The following is a 20,545-nucleotide window of genomic DNA, read 5'->3' as shown; positions in this document are numbered from 1 at the left end:
TCGATCCTTGTTCAGGGCGTAGCCGACTATTATGATGGTAAATTTCAAGTCATTCCGAGATACTTTTTGTTTTTTTGAAGAAAGTCAGCTCACTGTCAAAGTGCATCAGGGCAAATGGATCATTTCCTGATTTTCAAAAATTCATTAAAATTATTCCTTAAGAGATTTGCGAATATTTTCAATGGATCCTTGTTCAGGGCGATGCCGACTATTATGATGGTAAATCTCAAGTCATTCCGAGATACTTTTTGTTTTTGAGAAGAAAGTCAGCTCACTGTCAAAGTGCATCAGGGCAAATGGATCATTTACTGATTTTCAAAAATTCATTAAAATTATTCCTTAAGAGATTTGCGAATATTTTCAACGGATACTTGTTCAGGGCGATGCTGACTATTATGATGGTTAATTCCAAGTCATTCCGAGATACTTTTTGTTTTTGAGAAAAAAGTCAGCTCACTGTCAAAGTGCATCAGGGCAAATGGATCATTTACTGATATTCAAAAATTCATTAAAATTATTCCTTAAGAGATTTGGGAATATTTTCAATCGATCCTTGTTCAGGGCGTAGCCGACTATTATGATGGTAAATTTCAAGTCATTCCGAGATACTTTTTGTTTTTTTGAAGAAAGTCAGCTCACTGTCAAAGTGCATCAGGGCAAATGATCATTTACTGATTTTCAAAAATTCATTAAAATTATTCCTTAAGAGATTTGCGAATATTTTCAACGGATACTTGTTCAGGGCGATGCCGACTATTATGATGGTAAATTCCAAGTCATTCCGAGATACTTTTTGTTTTTGAGAAAAAAGTCAGCTCACTGTCAAAGTGCATCAGGGCAAATGGATTATTTACTGATTTTCAAAAATTCATTAAAATTATTCCTTAAGAGATTTGCAAATATTTTCAACAGAACCTTGTTCAGGGCGATGCCGACTATTATGATGCCAAATTTCAAGTCATTCCGAGATACTTTTTGTTTTTGAGAAGAAAGTCAGCTCACTTGTCAAAGTGTATCAGGGCAAATGGATCATTTCCTGATTTTCAAAAATTCATTAAAATTATTCCTTAAGAGATTTGGGAATATTTTCAACCGATCCTTGTTCAGGGCGCAGCCGACTATTATGATGGTAAATTTCAAGTCATTCCGAGATACTTTTTGTTTTTTTGAAGAAAGTCAGCTCACTGTCAAAGTGCATCAGGGCAAATGGATCATTTCCTGATTTTCAAAAATTCATTTAAATTATTCCTTAAGAGATTTGCGAATATTTTCAACGGATCCTTGTTCAGGGCGATGCCGACTATTATGATGGTAAATCTCAAGACTTTCCGAGATACTTTTTGTTTTTGAGAAGAAAGTCAGCTCACTGTCAAAGTGCATCAGGGCAAATGGATCATTTATTGATTTTCAAAAATTCATTAAAATTATTCCTTAAGAGATTTGCGAATATTTTCAACGGATACTTGTTCAGGGCGAAGCCGACTATTATGATGGTAAATTCCAAGTCATTCTGAGATACTTTTTGTTTTTGAGAAAAAAGTCAGCTCACTGTCAAAGTGCATCAGGGCAAATGGATAATTTACTGATTTTCAAAAATTCATTAAAATTATTCCTTAAGAGATTTGCAAATATTTTCAACGGAACCTTGTTCAGGGCGATGCCGACTATTATGAGGGTCAATTTCAAGTCATTCCGAGATACTTTTTGTTTTCGAGAAGAAAGTCAGCTCACTGTCAAAGTGCATCAGGGCAAATGGATCATTTCCGGAATTTAAAAAATTAATTAAAATTATTCCTTAAGAGAATTGGGAATATTTTCAACCGATCCTTGTTCAGGGCGCAGCCGACTATTATGATGGTAAATTTCAAGTCATTCCGAGATACTTTTTGTTTTTGAGAAAAAAGTCAGCTCACTGTCAAAGTGCATCAGGGCAAATGGATTATTTACTGATTTTCAAAAATTCATTAAAATTATTCCTTAAGAGATTTGCGAATATTTTCAACGGATCCTTGTTCAGGGCGATGCCGACTATTATGATGGTCAATTTCAAGTCATTCCGAGATACTTTTTGTTTTTGAGAAGAAAGTCAGCTCACTGTCAAAGTGGATCAGGGCAAATGGATAATTTACTGATTTTCAAAAATTCATTAAAATTATTCCTTAAGAGATTTGCAAATATTTTCAACGGAACCTTGTTCAGGGCGATGCCGACTATTATGATGGTAAATTTCAAGTCATTCCGAGATACTTTTTGTTTTCGAGAAGAAAGTCAGCTCACTGTCAAAGTGCATCAGGGCAAATGGATCATTTCCGGAATTTAAAAAATTAATTAAAATTTTTCCTTAAGAGAATTGGGAATATTTTCAACCGATCCTTGTTCAGGGCGCAGCCGACTATTATGATGGTAAATTTCAAGTCATTCCGAGATACTTTTTGTTTTTTTGAAGAAAGTCAGCTCACTGTCAAAGTGCATCAGGGCAAATGGATCATTTCCTGATTTTCAAAAATTCATTAAAATTATTCCTTAAGAGATTTGCGAATATTTTCAACGGATCCTTGTTCAGGGCGATGCCGACTATTATGATGGTAAATCTCAAGACTTTCCGAGATACTTTTTGTTTTTGAGAAGAAAGTCAGCTCACTGTCAAAGTGCATCAGGGCAAATGGATCATTTACTGATTTTCAAAAATTCATTAAAATTATTCCTTAAGAGATTTGCGAATATTTTCAACGGATACTTGTTCAGGGCGATGCCGACTATTATGATGGTAAATTCCAAGTCATTCTGAGATACTTTTTGTTTTTGAGAAGAAAGTCAGCTCACTGTCAAAGTGTATCAGGGCAAATGGATCATTTCCTGATTTTCAAAAATTCATTAAAATTATTCCTTAAGAGATTTGGGAATATTTTCAAACGATCCTTGTTCAGGCCGTAGCCGACTATTATGATGGTAAATTTCAAGTCATTCCGAGATACTTTTTGTTTTTGAGAAAAAAGTCAGCTCACTGTCAAAGTGCATCAGGGAAAATGGATCATTTACAGATTTTCAAAAATTCATTAAAATTATTCGTTGAGAGATTTGGGAATATTGTCAACTGATCCTTGTTCAGGGCGTAGCTGACTATTTTGATGGTAAATTTCAAGTCATTCCGAGATACTATTTGCTTTTGAGAAGAAAGTCAGCTCACTGTCAAAGTGCATCAGGGCAAATGGATCATTTCCTGATTTTCAAAAATTCAATAAAATTATTCCTTGAGAGTTTTGGGAATATTGTCAACCGATCCTTGTTCAGGGCGATGCCGACTATTTTGATGGTAAATTTTAAGTCATTCCGAGATACTTTTTGTTTTTGAGAAAAATGTTAGCTCACTGTTCTGTGGGGCTTAGATTTGGTTACGTTGCCATTTGAAAATGATAATTGTGCAATTGTTACAAAACAGTGTATAGTATATAACGTTTGGACCTTTGGATCCTCTTGTCTAGATCATTGACTCCCACATGACTGGGTTAGGGACCCACATATAGTTTGCAACAATTTTGCTGAATTTTTCCAAACTTTTAGTTGAGATTTATGTTTATATTTTTGAAATAACATGCATTAAGTGAGGTTGTAGTTTATTTCCCAATGCAAAATGACAGGTGTTACAGTCATGGCTGAAAATTAGTTGCTCCATGATGCACACATTAGCTCTTGGGTTACAGTTGCATCACATCCCTTGCTGTTAGACATGTTAACTTGCTAAATGGCACACTACATAGTTTCATAGTTTAAAAAGGTATAAACATAATTAGACCTTAGACAACACTGAACTACAGGGGGGTTCAACAAACACGGGGGGAAGCTTACGTTTAGCGGCGAAGAAATCTGTTGAACATTTGTTAAAATTGCATGTTCAAAGGACAGGTTTTGAATTGCCTAATTCAAACTTCTTGGTAATTGATTCATCGTGTTTCCATCACTGATGCTACACGGAATAGAGGGGATTTTTCTTCGGTTTTCAGATAATTTCTCACATTCTTCATTACAGTATGAAAATATGGACATTTTTAGGACGTGAGAACATGCTAACTGTAATTTAGAGTCGTCTTTGATTATATTGCACACATGTTCACGTTTAAGTCCGAATCCCAGAAGCCCAAACTCGTTAATGAGCTGGTTTACTTGTGCTTAAGCAGAAATAAACACTCTAGATTCAGATATTTGCAGGACATGTCAACGCTTTCTGTCCTTTTTGTAAATCTTCTTTCAAGACGTCGGCACAAATACCCTTCACGGTAATCGTGGCTATAAATAAATAAGTTGCATTTTAAAGAGATGTGGTTTTCAGCAGACTGCGTGAACCCATTTCTCACAGCGGGAAGGTGGTGATGTACAAAAATGTTTGAACAGTTACGGCTTTATGAGGAAGGGGAGGAAGAAAAAGAAAATTGGATTTCTTGGCAGCCATGACAGCATGTGAGAGAACATACTGACTTCTTCTGTGCGGGCACTAAAGCACGGCAGAGGAGGCCGACTCGTGGCTCCGCGCCCGAACACATCTCCGTGTTTACCAGCCGTGTTTTCTTTAACGTTTGGAAGCCCTTTATGCCCGCATTTAAATGCAGATGCATTAAAGCAGCTTTCTTGTGCAGCAAAGGCATCGGTAAGTTCACGCTTCTGCTGCGTCTGAGCGCGGATCGTGTGTAGTTTTTACACGGGATCGGGTTTCTTTGTTTAGATAGCATTATGGCGCATTAGTGGTTAGCAGTGGGATTTCTCGTCCCGCTTTGAAGGTTCACCGCTTGGCGAGCGGCCAAGCCAAATCGCACAGCTCACCTTTTAGCTCCAATAACTTCACGGGGAGGCTGGAGCCGATCCAGTTGACGTACAGTGGGGGGGGGGGGGGGGCCGGAAGGCAGCGTGGACCCCTGGACAGGTCGCCCGAGACAAACGAGCATTCACTCTCGCGCTCTACGGTCAATTTAGAGGGTCTTCTTTAAAGGTCACATAGAGCTGTTCTGTTGCACATAAATGTTAGTTATGGAGGTAACTTGTTTTATGGTCAAAAACCTCCTAGTTGCTGTAAACGAGCCGATTGGAATCCTCTTTTCTGACGCTTTTCATCACCCGCGATGTTTCAGAGTGAACTTTCACCCCCAGAAGACAGAGTCTTGTGATTGGCCACTACTATTCAGCACACCAGCTCTCAGAAGCGTAGCTCCCCCCTCTGGAACGGTGGATGCACTGCTACTCATTATCAAAACCTTGTTTTAACAATGTTTAAAAATAGCTTTGTCCCAGAGTCAGAAGACACCTCCACAACGGACGTTATTCTTCTTCTGCGGTTCAATGTACGCGACCGGATGTGCCCGGACTAGTGCCCGCAGCAGGAGGATCTGCTGTTCAGGAGAACCGCTGTTTACGTAACTATTACGGGATTTTCAGAGATCTCGTTTGAGCCCCGAGATTACAATAAAACACAGCGTTCTCAGCAGTGGCTGAACTGTTTGTTTAGAACCTTCAGGGCTTCTTAAACAAGGTAATGACACAGAAACACACCAAAAAACAGCGTTAATAGGAACTTCCGGTCGAGTTCCTGGAGCTCCAGGGAAACTCCACATAAGTTGAACCGGGACCCGAACCAGTGACCTTCAATGCTAGCTGCTACAGCACCATGTGATCTCCTTTCCTTGTATAACAGGCTGCAGGTGATGTAAGGACAAGAGTTTTGTTAAATGAAAATCTGAGTCACTCCGAGTGTGTTTACGCTTTGTTCACAAGCTAATCCCACTTTTTAAAAAATAATAAAAAACAGAAATGTCATAAAGCTAATATAAAAAATAATTCCCTTTCATCCTCCAATAAATCCCTCTTGTTTTTTCCTGCACTCATTTTCCTCTCTCAGCTGCAGCCGAACACCGGCTGAGTGAACAATATCTGGCTGCTCCTTAGACTCCTCCCCCTGTGACTGACACTTCCATTACGTTCAGGCTTCTTCAGATTTTCTCTTTAAACTCCAAACAAAGCGCTAACACGGTTTGACACTTTGACGTCCTAATAACCATGAAAGCAGCAGCCCCAGTCTCCTCCTCCCCCCCCCCCCCCTCCCCAAACAGCTTCTATCGTCACCTGGGATTACACACAGAGCCGAGTACGCTTCATGTAGCTGCTGAAAAGTCAGAGGACGGCCAGGTCAGAGGTCACGCTCTTGGCGCTGGTTGTAGTTAAATACCACCGGGAATGTGGCGGCGGCGGCGGCGGCGGCGGGCAGCCAGGAGGAGCACCTGTAAAAGAGGGACGACTCCACCTGGAGACGATGATTGCATCCATACCGCCGCCGTAAATCTGAAGAGGGATGGGATTTAAAATGCGACGTGACAACGCCGACAGGTTTCACGGCTCGGCACACGTCGTCCGACAGTTTTAATGTCTGTCTCTGTGTAGAGGAAATGTTAAAGTGCAGCTAATAAACGCGCTTTTTCTTGTTTTTACGGGAGTGGAACTTTCTACGGACGACATAATGGGGCATATTAATAAGAGAACGATTTATTTTCACGTCTACAGAGTCGTGTGTCGGTGGCGTACAAACTGTTGATCGTTAAAAGAGAGGATTGGTCAAACAAATGAGGTTCACTGCTTTCCTCAACCCCCATTTCAGTGGATATAAACCCATTTAAAACCCGCTTTTCACTCTTAAGAAGCAGTTTGACCTTGTGACTCATGGCCTGCCAGTCATTCTGAGGGGGTTAGAGGCCCTTTGTTGACACTTTATTTGGATTTGAGCTTAAAAAACAAGCAGCAGCACTTGTTATTTTCTCTGTTGCCTCAGGACAAACACAGACACATCAACAGCCACGCAGCCTTCACCCCCCCCCACCCCACACACTCACACACATGAAGAGTGACCTTTGACCTCTTTGTGAAGGAGCCTTGAGAATTCTGCAGAACCCACCTCTGAAAACATGAAGGAGGGGGTAAGTAGCAGAAAAAATATGTTAAAACTGAGCTCCATAAATGTCATAATATGATTTTTCTTTAAGTACTGAACTTCTTTTGGATTCATTCACAACAACGTTTATGGTCTCTTGCAAAATCCAGGTTTTTGCTCGTTAGTATTGGGTGTTTACCACGTTAGCATGTTGAGCACCATTCTGAGTAGGGATGTGAATCTTTGGGTGGCTCACAATTCCATTCAAAATCGATCCTCGATTCAAAAATTGATACGATGCATAGTGTGTTAAGGCAGATTATGGCATCAAAACAATACAGTTTGTATAAGATAATGTGATTTTTAAATAATCTGACTCCAATGATGTGATCACACAAAGGCAAACTTAAGACAAAAGTTAAGTTATTCATTCAAAACAAACAAATAAAAACTTACTTACTGTACAAAAAATAACTTGCACAAATAAAAGCTTAGACTAGCTGGATTTTTCTCCCAGAAGTTACAAAAATAAACTGTACACAAACTGGTGTTTGGTGTCGTTTTTCAAAATAGAAAAAAAAGTATATATACATATTTTGAAAAGTGATTTTTGAAGTTTATGAATCGATTCAGAATTGTGGACGATTAGAATCGCGATTCTTATGTGAATCGATTTTTTTGTCTTCCTACCATTCATTAACTTAAAAAATATCAAATTATTTATTATTATTATTATTATTCCGCCCTGTTGTTGTTGCCGTCGTCTTATTCTTTTGTGTACTGGTTTATTTCTGGCTCATAGCCGGCGTAGTTTGACTCCAAACTGCATTATCTGGAGTCTAATTTCAAGAAATCTCAATTTCAGTCAAATTCTCTTTATCCTTCCATGACGAACACAATAATTAGTTTTTTTGTTTTTTCTTCTAATGTCTCATGTTGTCTTGATCTGGTTACAATTTAGATATCCAAACAATGGGTTTGGAACTCTCCACTCATAAAGATGTTTTTCTACCCTGGGTGAACTCTGACATTAATCTGTCAGCGGTTTTTTCTTTTTGCTCTGCTCACAAATCACAAACATGACATCCTGCAGCTTCTGCATATACGTACAACATTTCTGTTTTTTACGTGAACATTCTACACGCTTGTATGTTTTGGTTGCGTTTACCCACAATGCCCTGCATTATAGCCAGAGTCGGCACTAGGGCTCGATTTAAGAAGGAGCCGATGTGAATGCAGCTTTTATCTGCTCATTGAGATGCAGTTTGGTGCTTATCAATACCGTATACATAACATCACAGCCATAGTTTGACTGTTAAATAGCGAACTGTATTGATTTAGTAAAAGCAAAAATATTGTATATTTCATGCAGTTGGAGTTGTTTGTTGGTGCGTGGTGTGATGTTTACACGAGTGGACTCGTAATCCATCGCCTGCTTCTGTGTTCTCTCCTCACACAGCATTCGTCTCACTTTCTATCACTGTTGTCTGAGAGTTGATCAGAATCCACAGCGAGTCAGAGGTGCTGCGGGGAATCCTGGCTCATGTGATAAGAGAATATAATTGGTCGATAATACTTGTTTTCGAGGTTAAGATGGACTACAGTTGCCTGATTCCAGCTCGCTATGATCGAAATCTGGATCCTATTTATGTCCTGGATTGAAACGTCTCTCATCGTTTCACTTTTTACCCCCCAAAAAGCATCCACTCATACTAATTTCCTGTACTTGAATATTGAATATTGAATCAGACGGTCTGTGAATTTGTCTTTTTCTTTTTATTAAATCTGTGCGTGTGTCTCTTAGCAGCAGCAGCAGCAGCAGCAGCAGCAGCAGTGCCGTGTATCCCAACCACAAACAGCTGAGAGTCACAACATGGAAATTCCCTCGATATAAAAAAAAAAGGGAAAAGAAAGTCGCCCTGGTTCACACTCAGCACTACGAGCAGATGTTCTCTCTCTCTCTGTGGCCATCGGTGAATATTTTCTTTCAGCCAGCTTTCTCACAGCCGTCAGCTGAAGAGCGATGATGACGATGCTCTGGTATCTCACTGACTCAGAGACTGTGTGTGTGTGGACCCCCCCCCCCCCACCCCACCCCCCCTCCGTCTTCTAATCTGCAGCCACCCACAGTCTGAAATCCCTCTCACCTTCTCACCCTCTGTTTTCTTTGCATGGAAACACCAGCGCGTTGATCTTTTGTCTCCCCGTTTCTCTCTCATCGCAAAGAAAGATTTTGCTTTCGTTTTTGTTTTTGTTTTTGTCCAAATATACACAGAGAACTATGGAGACGCTGGAGCGCTCACCTAAAAGTGAGTGCGGTGGTGGAGCATCGCCTTGGCAACCGCAGGATGCATTGTTTTATTTCACTGAAGAATTTTGCTGAAAACAAACCCTTAAATTTTTATTTAGAAATGCATCAATCTTAGGCTTTTGTTTTGGGGGGAAATTTGCAGTTTATGGAAAAGTTGCTATTTTGCAGCTCAGAGGTCAGAGACTAGAGGTTTTTATCTGTGGATGATGCTGATTTTCTTCTTTTTCCTTGCTTTTTCAGTTTAATAATAAGATAATACAGAAAGTATGTGTTGAACAATACTGTTCAAATGGCAAATATCACCCTGATTGATCACAAAACCTCTATACTTTTATGTTTAATGTATTGTAAATATGTTAATCAAGCTGTACACGACTGTATAGCTGCGTTTAGATGTCGTGTCGCCCGGTGACATTCCCGCGCTGCACACACAGGAAGTGCAAAAGCAGCATATCGTGCGCGTAAAAACGTCGCCGTGGCAAACGGGTTGGATTATAATCCACAATACGGTCATTAGTGAATTCTACTGCTCAAATAAACCTGGTCATTTTCACTCTCTTGGCCCCACCCGCCCCTGCTCTGCTGCTGTATGCACACAAGCGCTCCCTCAGTTTTGGTCTGAGACTGTTTTCAGTCACATAATAAACAAAATAATAATCCACACTTCTGTTCACTGAGACGGAATAATAACAAATATCAGCAAAAGTTACGCACCACAGCTTTAAAGAAACTATAATCTGGAGGGTCGTGTTTTCCCGTCGCTCCAAAAAGACGATTGCGACACGGGAATGTCCACAGACGACAACGCTGGTCAGTCTGCGCGAGGTCAGCGACGCGAGGACGGCTTATCAGCGCCGCCGCTCACACCGCATCAGTCACAGGCTGAGATGCCACTTATCTGTCTGAGCTGTCAGGAGACAAGGTCTAAACACTTCTTTATCTGTGGTCCCGACCTCACACTGGCTCCTGCTGTGTGTGTGTGTGTGTGTGTGTGTGTGTGTGTGTGTGTGTGTGTGTGTGTGTGAGAGAGAGCAAATTCCATTTGGCACCAGCCGGTGCACGATGCTCTTGAGTCACCGGTGGTTTAATCACCAGCAGAGGTGTGTGTGTGGCTGCAGCGCCGACATACCTGCGCCCATAAATCACCGTCTGAGTTTTAGCGAGTCAGAATTTTTTTTTAAATCCAAAGCATTTTCAACACGATTACGTGTTTGACTCCGTTTATTCATGAACAAATGTAACTTTTAAACACTTTGGGCTCTTCTTACCACGCACAGGGAGCAGCTGAGATGCGTAGATTCCGGTGTTCTGTGATTTAAAATCTTTCCGTGGAAGAAAGTGCAGTAAACTCAACAGTTTTTTGTACACCGTACAAATACGTACAGGGAAGTGAAAACAAATCGCATAATTTACAGCTTTTGTTGACGACAGGAATGACATTGTTGTAATTGTACGTGATCTAATTGTATTGTCTAATTGTGTCTTAGGTGACTGAATACTTCTGATTGAGATTGTGATTGCAATGGTACTTTTTACGCCGTTTTTCTCATTTTCATTTGAATATACATATTTAAAATGATTACCGAGTGAAACAAATACTTTTTTTCAGTCTGTAGATTACTATGTGTATGGGTTAGGACAATATTTACTTCAAAATGGTAATTTTTTTACACACGTTTAGGCTTGAACCCTCGTATCACCATAAATATGATCAGAACACCTGGATTTATATTGGTTTTATGGCTGTAGAATTGTCAAAAAGTGAGTTCTTCCGTGTGTTTTGACTGTGCAATAACGGTTTAAAGCAATGAAAGACAAAACATGGATTTGGATTTTTCAAGGTTATAACAAATTAGGAACTCTAAAATGACACAAACATGTGACGCGCTGGTGAAACCTGTCTGTGATTGGACGGGCGTACCGCGGAGGTTCTGAGGGCTACCGTAGGTTTTTGAATCTTCGAAATATCACGAGAAGCATTTTTGCAATTTCGATAAAAATTCCCATTCGTTGTCCAGCCCTAGTTTCACGACGTTATCCATCGTACCAGAACTCCTCGACGGAGGAGACCGGCACTTTATCGCCTCTTCCATCACCGGGTTTGACGTCATCGTCGTGTGTGTGTGTCGGCGAGATCCATGAGACGAGATCTGATTTGAGCAGCCGGCGCGTTTCAGACTCGGTCATCTCACATCTGATTTGAATCGCGCGTCAAACCGCCTCCAAATGTGTCTTGGATTAGACTTGAATAAATTTGACTTAATGTGTTTTTTGCTTAGGTTTTCTTTGCTGTCCAATCAGGATAATCATTCTTTTTCGACACACACGTGTAGTATAAAGTGCAGTGAGTCTGGATTCACCTTTAGAGCAAGTTTCAGGCACTTTGTACAGTGTGTCGTCAGTGAACGTTACTGAAAGGCTCTCATTGAAGTCTGGGATTAAAGATGAATGCCAAAGAAGACAAGTCACTTAGAAATTCATTAAGAATAAAACCCCCATCTCTTACAGTCTCTCGTGGGATTTAGTTATTCATAATGAGCACTTGGGAGGTTTAAATGACTCATAAGACGAGCGCTTACGCTGAACCATAGTCGACCTCGGGGGACACAGAGAGGGGTTTGGATTTCCTCACAGGGCTGCAGTGAAAAATGCTCCTTTTTTTTTATAACGGGGATCAAATTTAAGAGGGTTTTAGTTTGGGATTAAGGTGTTTCACCTTTAGTTTAACCAACCTCCTCCAGTCTCTGACGCAGAGACATGAATTAAAAAACCTTTTTTACCTGTATTTTGGTGCCTAGAAAATCAAAATATCATGTAAAGCATTGGTTCTCAAAGTGCGGCCCGGGGGCCAATGGCGGCCCGCAGAAACATTTCTGGCGGCCCCGCAATGAATTACAGTTGATAGTTTTAATCCAGGAGCGACTAAGCTTGTTAAATGTTTATTGGACATTACTGGATACAGACCAATAAGTGTAAAATAAAATACTGGGTATTTACCTGGTTTCTACATGGTGAATTTTAGTGTATTATTGGGTTATAAGCTGGTAATAAGCAGGTAGCTACAGCCCCCAATTACTAGCTATTTACCCAGTAAATACATGGTAACAGAAATGTGTTACTTGGTATTAACCTGTAATTAGAAGGTAAGAACAATGGCCAAAATACTGGGTAATTACCCAGTAAATCATAAAGCGTTATTGTATTAACGCTTATATTACTTAACGCTAAACTGTAGAACTGCAATCTGGTCATTAAAATGATTACAAATGGGATTTCTTTCTTTTTTTTTTTCCTTTTTTTATCCTTTGGCGGCCCTCAGTCCAATGTTGGGTTCCTAAATTGGCCCTCAGGTATCAAAACTTTGAGAACCCCTGATGTAAAGGCATTGACCGCTCTCTTTGACTGGGGCGCCGTGACAGTTTTGCAGTGATATTAGCTGTCAATCATACGTGCCGTGATTTATCGGCCGTCTTCGTCTGAAGGGAAAGTTACTTTGACGTAATTGACGCCACGTGCTGTGACGTTTTCATAAATCATCTCGCTTTCCCACGGACTGAAGCCGAGCCATTTTCAGTCCCGAGCTTTACTTTGAAAACCACGGAGGCGACGACGTCTGCCTCGGAATAAAAGGTAGAAAAGACGGTATTTATTTTACCGCTTTGTTACAGACTCGCTTTGAAACGCACCAAGGCAACATTCCTGCGTCACCAGTCGACTTTTGCGGTATTAGATGTTTGCATATTTCCCTTTTGATCCACGATAACTTACTCTGCTTGCACGTGAAAGACAGATTTTTTGGATGCAACACCTCCTGAGGCGCAACCCCTCCTCCTCCTCCTCCTCCTCATAGGTCAAGGCCACATTTGCTTTTTAAAGGCCCCCCGGGAAAGTGAGAGAAGCCACAGCAGTGAGGAGGAGCAGCAGCAGGAGCAGGAGGATCTAACTGCACTGTGTTAATTTGTATCCGAGGTTGTTGATGTTTGAGGGGAGGGCCGGATCAGAAAGCACTGGTCCGTAGAGAGAGAGAGAAGAGGAGAAAAAAAAAAAAGGAGTCGGGTTTCACGTTTTGCGAGGGCCCCGAGAGTACGGAGGACGCACTGAAGCTGCCTTTGTTTGACTGGGAACCAGAAAGAGAGAGAGAGAGAGAGAGGGAGAGCAAAGAGGAGGAGAGAGTTTTAGTTTGGAGTAAGTGGTGAGAGAGAGTCAGAGCAGGCTCCATCTCTCTCTCTCTCTCTCTCTCTCTCTCACTCTGCTTTACTGTCAAACAGAGGCCAGTTTAGTTTGGATATAATCTCACCGAAGCAACACCTGAAAATGTCCTCACGGTAAATGAAAAAAAAACACCCCCACAGTTGTTGTTGTTGTTGTTGTTGTTTTTGTTGTTTTTCAGTGAACTTTGAGTTTTCTGACTTTTTCCTTCACTTTTCCTGTCTTTGCAGCAGCAGCAGCAGCAGCATTCCTGCCTGGTTCTGTGGATTACTCCTGCTCATCGTCCGGTTCTGCTGCCATCACTCCTCTGCCTATCAGCTGCTGGACGGTATGTGCTCAAACACACACACACTCACACACACACACTCTGCTGCTGCTGCTGCTGCTGCTGCTGCTGCTGGGGGAAAATCTCTGGCCAACTTTCTGCTGGCTCATGACTTTTCATGTGCTGAATATGAATGATTGCACTGTTGCTGGTGCCCGGTGTGCGCTGGAGGTTTTAACTGAGCCATGATATTACTTTATTTTATTTTATTTCATCCTGTGCAGTTTTGTCTGGGGGATTATATGAATATTAGAGTTGATACTTTTAGAATATTTCATTTGCTCCTCCTGTTTCTGTTTAAATATTCATAAAGCATTGCTTTTTTACATCTGTGGGGCTTCTCCCAGTATTAATTACATGCTTTTTCTTCTGAATATGTATGAAATGGAAAAAAAAGTTCCTCAAGTAAATTAGGACTGTGATGGCAAATATCTGGTGATATAACGCATATTTGGATACTATAATCAAGGTTTTGATAAATGGGAGCAGTGTAGAATGGTTGAAAGCCTGCTGCCAACTAGTGGTTGGAGGCTTAATTGCAGCACTTCAGAGAATCTATATAGTATTACACTTTTGAATATTGCACGACATTATATTTTCTTCGACTCTTAAACTAAATGCAGATTCACGTACGTGTACATGTTAGGGTTGTTATAAGTCAGGGTTTGCGGCAATGCTCAACATCTTTGATAAACGCTTGAATATTTGTGTTTTTAAGGTTTGAAAGTGCCTGAATTTTGGAGAAATTGCTTGAAAATGATCGAAATACTTAGTTCCTTCTCAACGAATAACTGACTGACTGAATAGTTCTGTTAGTCTCTCACTTTCATGTGACTTTGTGACTGTTATAAAACAAGAATGTGGTTGTTTGTAGCACAACACTGTCTTTTGTTGTTGTCGTAAATAGAGCGAAATAATCATTTTTATGATGCATGTTAGTCATATTACTGCACCACAGCTGTGAGGTGCTGGAAAAGCTTGAAAATTGGACCTTGAAGGTGCTTGAAATGAACATCCAAAGAGCCTCAAAATGCAAACAACCCGTAAAAGTCACATAAAAGTTGCATTTAATGGTGCTTGGACACTTCATGAGGCTGTTTTTTTGTGTTGTAAGCAAAGAGTGGAGCTTCTCTTGATACCTGCTCGCTCCTGTTGCTGCTGCTGCTGCTACTGGATGATGGTTTCAATTATATTCTGACTGATGTGTTTCTTCAGAGCCTCTGTGCAGCACTCGGCTGTCTGTGTACTGTTTTCACAGCTTTAAATCTGAATCGTGTCCCATGATTAATGCATCAATCACCAACGCTGCAACGTGGTCCCAATTAGTCGTCAAAGAGCCGCAACGCTATTCCGAACGGCCCAAAAAAAAAAAAAAAGAAACGCTGACAAGAGCCACGGTGCAATCAGTAGCACTCCATTATTAAGGTAGTGAAGATGATGTCATTGCATGAAGGTCAGTGTCAGTCACTTTTATTAGTTTTTCATCCCGGCCTCCAGAAAAAGGACGACCAATAAACCGCCGCTGCGTTCGTCAGCCTCCTGGAATCCACATTGGCATTTGTGTGTCTGCATCGTGACCTATATGATCATCACAAGGAAACACAGTGTCACAAAAGCTGGATTGTCCGTAACGCGGTCGAATAACTGTGTGGTCTCTTCTGCTAATGTGGCCCCAAGGAGCTGACATTTTGGATTAAACCATAGACCACATTTTGAAAAGTGAATGTGGACTTGTGGACCTCCCGAGGATGCCGATGGGGAAGTAAATGTGTACTGAAGAGCCACTAGGGGGCAGGACAAAAATGTTGCCTGCTTGAATAGAGGTCTATGGGAACATCAACGTTGATGTTGATGATCTCAGTCTTTGAGTTTCAGGTCTTCTACAGTAGGATAGCATAAATTATGTTCCCATTTAGAGTTGATTGACAGCTGGTATCGTCTAAGATGAGCCTGATTGCAAGTTTTACCTTTACTGAACTCTGGTTTGCAAAGTGGCAGTGGCCAAATCTTGAATCTGGAGTTCTGATTTGTACAGGTGACGTCACGGCTGGTGACCACTTGGCTTAAACACCACTTTAGCTAAATGCTAATGTTGTCATGTATGTTCATGTCTCAGCAGAACCTGCCAATGTGTATGTGTGTGTGTGTTCTTGTATTTATTACCTCTTTAGGACCTTTTCTGGCATAAACATGAGGGATGGGAATCGGTATCGGTCCGATACTGGTCGAAATGACTGGATGGAATATCGGACAGATAAAAATCCTTTATATATCACATGCTTTACTGTGCATAGACTGTACTAAAAAAAAATGTAAATAGAAATCAGCAAAAGCATTTTAGCCGAGTCATGTTTGGGCTACTTCATAAATGACGATGACAAAAGTGGTATGGTCCCATCCCTAACAAGCACTGACCTTGTCAGGACCAGTAGTCCCCATGGAGAACCTCATTCCTGAGGCTAAGATTTGAGTCGTGATTGGGCTAAGGTTAGGGTTAGGTGTTACCTGGTGATGGTTAAGGTTTGAGGGATAGGGCTTTGTTTAGCTGAATGGAGATCTATGCAGAAACCTGTGTGTGTGTGTGGTGCATTAATAACAGTGTGATACGGTGGTCCAGGTCCTGCAGTTGTCTGTCTGTGCTCGAGGCTCCACTGTCAGCCTGTTTGTGACTCTGCCACATTCATAATCGACTGCTATGATTCACTTTTTCATGGGGAGGAAAACACGCTCGCTGGATCACTTTCCACACAGAGAGAGAGAGAGAGAGAGAGAGAGTGAGTGAGAGAGGGAGACAAATATTTCCAGGCTGCATGCTGTAAATATTCTTGAAAACAGAGCCGTCTCCGTGGCAACGTTAAGATTCTGAGTAAAGTTCATGTCGTCCATGTAGTTTCCCTCGGTGTGAACTGCTCCGGATGTTTTTTAGCTGCAGGCAGTCGTGGAACTTTAAAAAAAAAGCTGGAAAAACATTCCGTGGATCATCATGTGTTTTAACGTTTGGAAAACCGTGTGTGTAGAGGTGATGAATGGGTGAAATAACTTGGGAACGTGAAGTAAATAATGCACAACAACAAGATGGAAAGTGACCGAATGGGTAGATTATTTCATGGTTACTTTAGTGAATGAATGAATGGACAAATGTCGGAGTAATGCATTGGTCAATATGATGACTCAATGAAAGAATGAATGAAAGCTCATATATAAGCAGTAGGACGTCTGTAGATGGTGCACTGTCGGATCAAATGAGAGGATTAATGGCAGAAGTTAAAGTAAATACAGTTACTAAATCAGTTGTGAAGAAGTTCTTGGAAGCAGATGAAAAATAAACGAGTAAACAGTTTGTTTTTATAGTAAATCTTTCAATTAAGAACAAGCAAACAAACAGAAACACATGAAAGCAGCTTTGGTCCTGACATCAGTTAACTCCACTGTCTTTGTTGTCATGGGTGTTTTTTTTTTGTTTTTTTAGTGAGAGGAAAAAGTAAATCTTTTAAGAATCAAACTTTAGATGTTCACTAATGAGCCCGTGAACAAACAACGCGGCTCGTACGGTTGTTGTTTTTAACCTGTTCAGCCTCAGGTGATTGTTAATCAGCAGTTTTACACACACACACACACACACACACACACACACACACACACACACACACACATGCAGCCCACTCCATCTGCTGCTTATTATTCCCAAATAATAAGTTCCTAATTATCAGTGGAATGTCATGAGTGGCCCAGACACTGCAGCATGTTAGAGTGATTCAATGATGATGATGATGATGATGATGATGATGATGATTGTGATGAGACTGACCAAGACAATTATCATACGAGTCTTTGGAGATCGTTAAAATACATGAAAGGTGTTGACGGCACGTGTTCTTTATTATCACCAGCAGCAGCACGATTATTAATAGGTTGGACGATGATTTAAACGGAGTCATTTATTCCACACACACACACACACATGACTCACAGATCTCATCTGTGTTGAATCAGGTTATCTGGATCCTGGTGACACAGCATTGATGACAGAACCTCAACTTTTACATTTAGCACCAAAAAAACCCCCCCAAAAAACAAAAGACATGATCAGAATGAGCAGAAGAAGCCAGGACTGGACCACAACAAACGCCAAACGAGCACAAAAACAGCGGTTGGACATATGTGGAGCCACTAAACAAACAAGATCGTAAAAAAACAAGTTTATATGACAAAATAAAACACATCATGAAATGCATAATTAGAGAAAATGAATAAGTCACGTACGACTTCTCTCAAACACCCACAAAATATGGATTTGGTGATATATCATCGCTACTTCAATCCTCCTCAAGGTGGCGCTGCCGTTGAAGAATGAAATAGAGAACTTCTGCCCGCCGACAAGTTTTTATTTTCGTTGCAAGGTAAAGGTCAATCTTCACATGAGTGATCCTAGCTGGAGAAAGACCCTTAGCAACTTAGTGAGCCCTCCACATTTATACCTGAGCAACTCCCCTTTCGCATTCCTCCAATAGACAAAGAGTCTGCCATTCAAGGCAGCGTTTTCACACCTCTTTGTCTACTGTAGGTGTCGGGGAGCCGACTCCCTGCGGATATTGTAGGAAGGCGTCAGTTCAGGCTAGACACAATATACAGTACACTATACACAAGGCACCTGGTATCCTGTACTGGGCAGGTATAGGGTGATGGGCAGTTTTAGCTCCGAGTCAGAGAAATTGAATTTACCGTTACACTGCTCAAACGAATGAGGGGGAAACGCGGGTGAGTTTACAGCGGGATAAAGGTGGAGAAAGCTACGTTAAGGTTAGTTCAATAGATCAGTGAGACGCTATACGATCGTCACGTCTGTCTGTTAGTTGCTTAACTGTCCAACGGTTCATTTCATAGACTTGAAACCTTGGAAGGTGACTCTCTGAAGGCACCGGTGTGTGCAGCGCTGACTTTGGCATTGTTTGGATGAGGAATATAAGAGATATTGGTGGAAGTGTGGCTGATAAATACAGATATTCTGTTAATCACGCATCCGACGGGCTTCAAAAACACTAAAATATTTAAATGTTGAATGGGTACAGGCGTCTGTCAGGGAAAACAACCAACAATTCTGTGGAATTATACACATTCTACAAAATCTTTTGCTTCTCTCTGAGTAAACAAAAGCACATTAGCCTCACTGCAGTTTACAGTTAATGGAAAACCTTCGCAAACCTCTGGCATCTGATCGACGTCACTCCAAGAAACCGCTTCAGAAACACCTTGATAATAAATAACAGAGAAGTAAAATGACACTGAGTGCTAAAGGAAGTCGTGTGTTAATCTTTCCCCCCCCGATCCACTCGCTCCTCATTCTGGCTTAATGAGATTCTGGCTCGGTGTCAGTTTTGATATACAGGCTTTCTGGACCCGAGCCACGCAGCAAACGTTTAAGACATCAGGCTTTGGTTAAAAGTGTAATTTCAGCTCGAGTACTGTACAGTGAGATCCTTGGCTCGGTCCAACAATGATTTCATGAATTGGTTGAGAAAAAGCAACACTCACGACTTTTAATGACTCTGACACTTTCCCTGTAAATAAATGTCCACTTTGTTTTACATTCTCCACACATGTACATACGAGTATACAGAGTTTATTCACGTTTTTATATGATTGTGTTTAAAACACAGAATACAAGGGTGGTCTGTCCCACAAAACTATCATTAAGGTCCAAGTTTTTGAAGTTACAGCTTTTTAGTTTATACAAAATATGATTTTTTTTGTGTGTAAAATCTACCATTATGTAAAAAAATATATATATTTTGTCTATTTTAAATAACAAAATCTTAAAATTACTGCAAGTGCATTGGAGAACAGTTTAACATTTTTAGGAATGATTGCTTGATTTCCTTGAGTAGTTGGATGGAACTATAAATCAGTGACTCCCAATGTGTGGGCTGCGGCCCCCTTTTGGGTAGTGAAGGTACTGCAGCTGGTCCGTTAGATCAGTGTTTCCCAACCCTGGTCCTCAGGGAACACTGCCCTGCCATGTTTTACATGTTGCCCTGATGGTACTGAAAAACCTGATTCAAATAAATGGTCAGCTCATCATCGAGCTCTGCAGAAGCCTGATAACAAACTTCAAATAATTCAATGTTTCAAATAATTTAATGTTTCAACTTTTGTAAAAAAAAAAAAAAAAAAACTTGTCAATTTTTTTTTCAAAAATGTAATGTTTCAACTTTTGTTAACTTTTTTTTTTTTTATTTAATGTTTCAATTTTTTTAAAAAAGATTTCAACTTTTGTAAAAAAAAAATTCAAAAAATGTAATATTTCAACTTTTGTTCAAAATGTTTTTTTTTTTTTTTTTTTAAATGGAATGTTTCAACTTTTGTTAAAAAAAAAAAACTTGTCAATTTTTTTTTCAAAAATGTAATGTTTCAACTTTTGTTAACATTTTTATTTTTTTATTTAATGTTTCAATTTTGTTTTAAAAAAAATTAAAAAAAATTTGAAAAAAATGTTATATTTCAAATTTTGTAAAAAGAAAAAAAAAAGAAAAAAATTATATTTCAACTTTTGTTAAAAACATTTTTATTTATTTATTTATTTTTTTTATGGAATGTTTCAACTTTTGTTAAAAAAAATGTATTTACTTATTTAATGTTCCAACTTTTGTTCATCTGAATCAGGTGTGTTGGAGCAGGGCAACATCTAAAACATGGCAGGGCAGAGTTCCCTGAGGACCAGGGTTGGGAAACACTGCGTTAGATGATGGAAAAGTTGTGTAATATTCACATTCGAGATGCTAAAACAATCTTGTTT

The 20,545-nt window shown here is 40.2% G+C and overlaps 1 protein-coding gene across 1 annotated transcript in view; it reads left to right on the top strand.

Moving 5' to 3' along the window:
* Nucleotides 1-13,482: 13,482 nt before the first annotated feature.
* Nucleotides 13,483-20,545, top strand: part of LOC310937178 (collagen alpha-1(XV) chain-like) — a 62,255-nt gene continuing 55,192 nt past the window's right edge. Inside the window, exons 1-2 of the mRNA XM_083901391.1 lie at nt 13,483-13,543; nt 13,658-13,755. Coding sequence (XP_083757517.1) covers nt 13,533-13,543; nt 13,658-13,755 — 109 coding nt within the window. The 5' untranslated portion in view covers nt 13,483-13,532. The remainder of the gene's footprint in view (nt 13,544-13,657; nt 13,756-20,545) is intronic.

This window comes from Microchirus variegatus (genome assembly GCF_963457635.1).
Source record: "Microchirus variegatus genome assembly, chromosome: 15".
Taxonomy (NCBI): domain Eukaryota; kingdom Metazoa; phylum Chordata; class Actinopteri; order Pleuronectiformes; family Soleidae; genus Microchirus; species Microchirus variegatus.
Note: the sequence above shows the minus strand (reverse complement) of the source record. Positions and strands in the feature narration are given on the sequence as shown.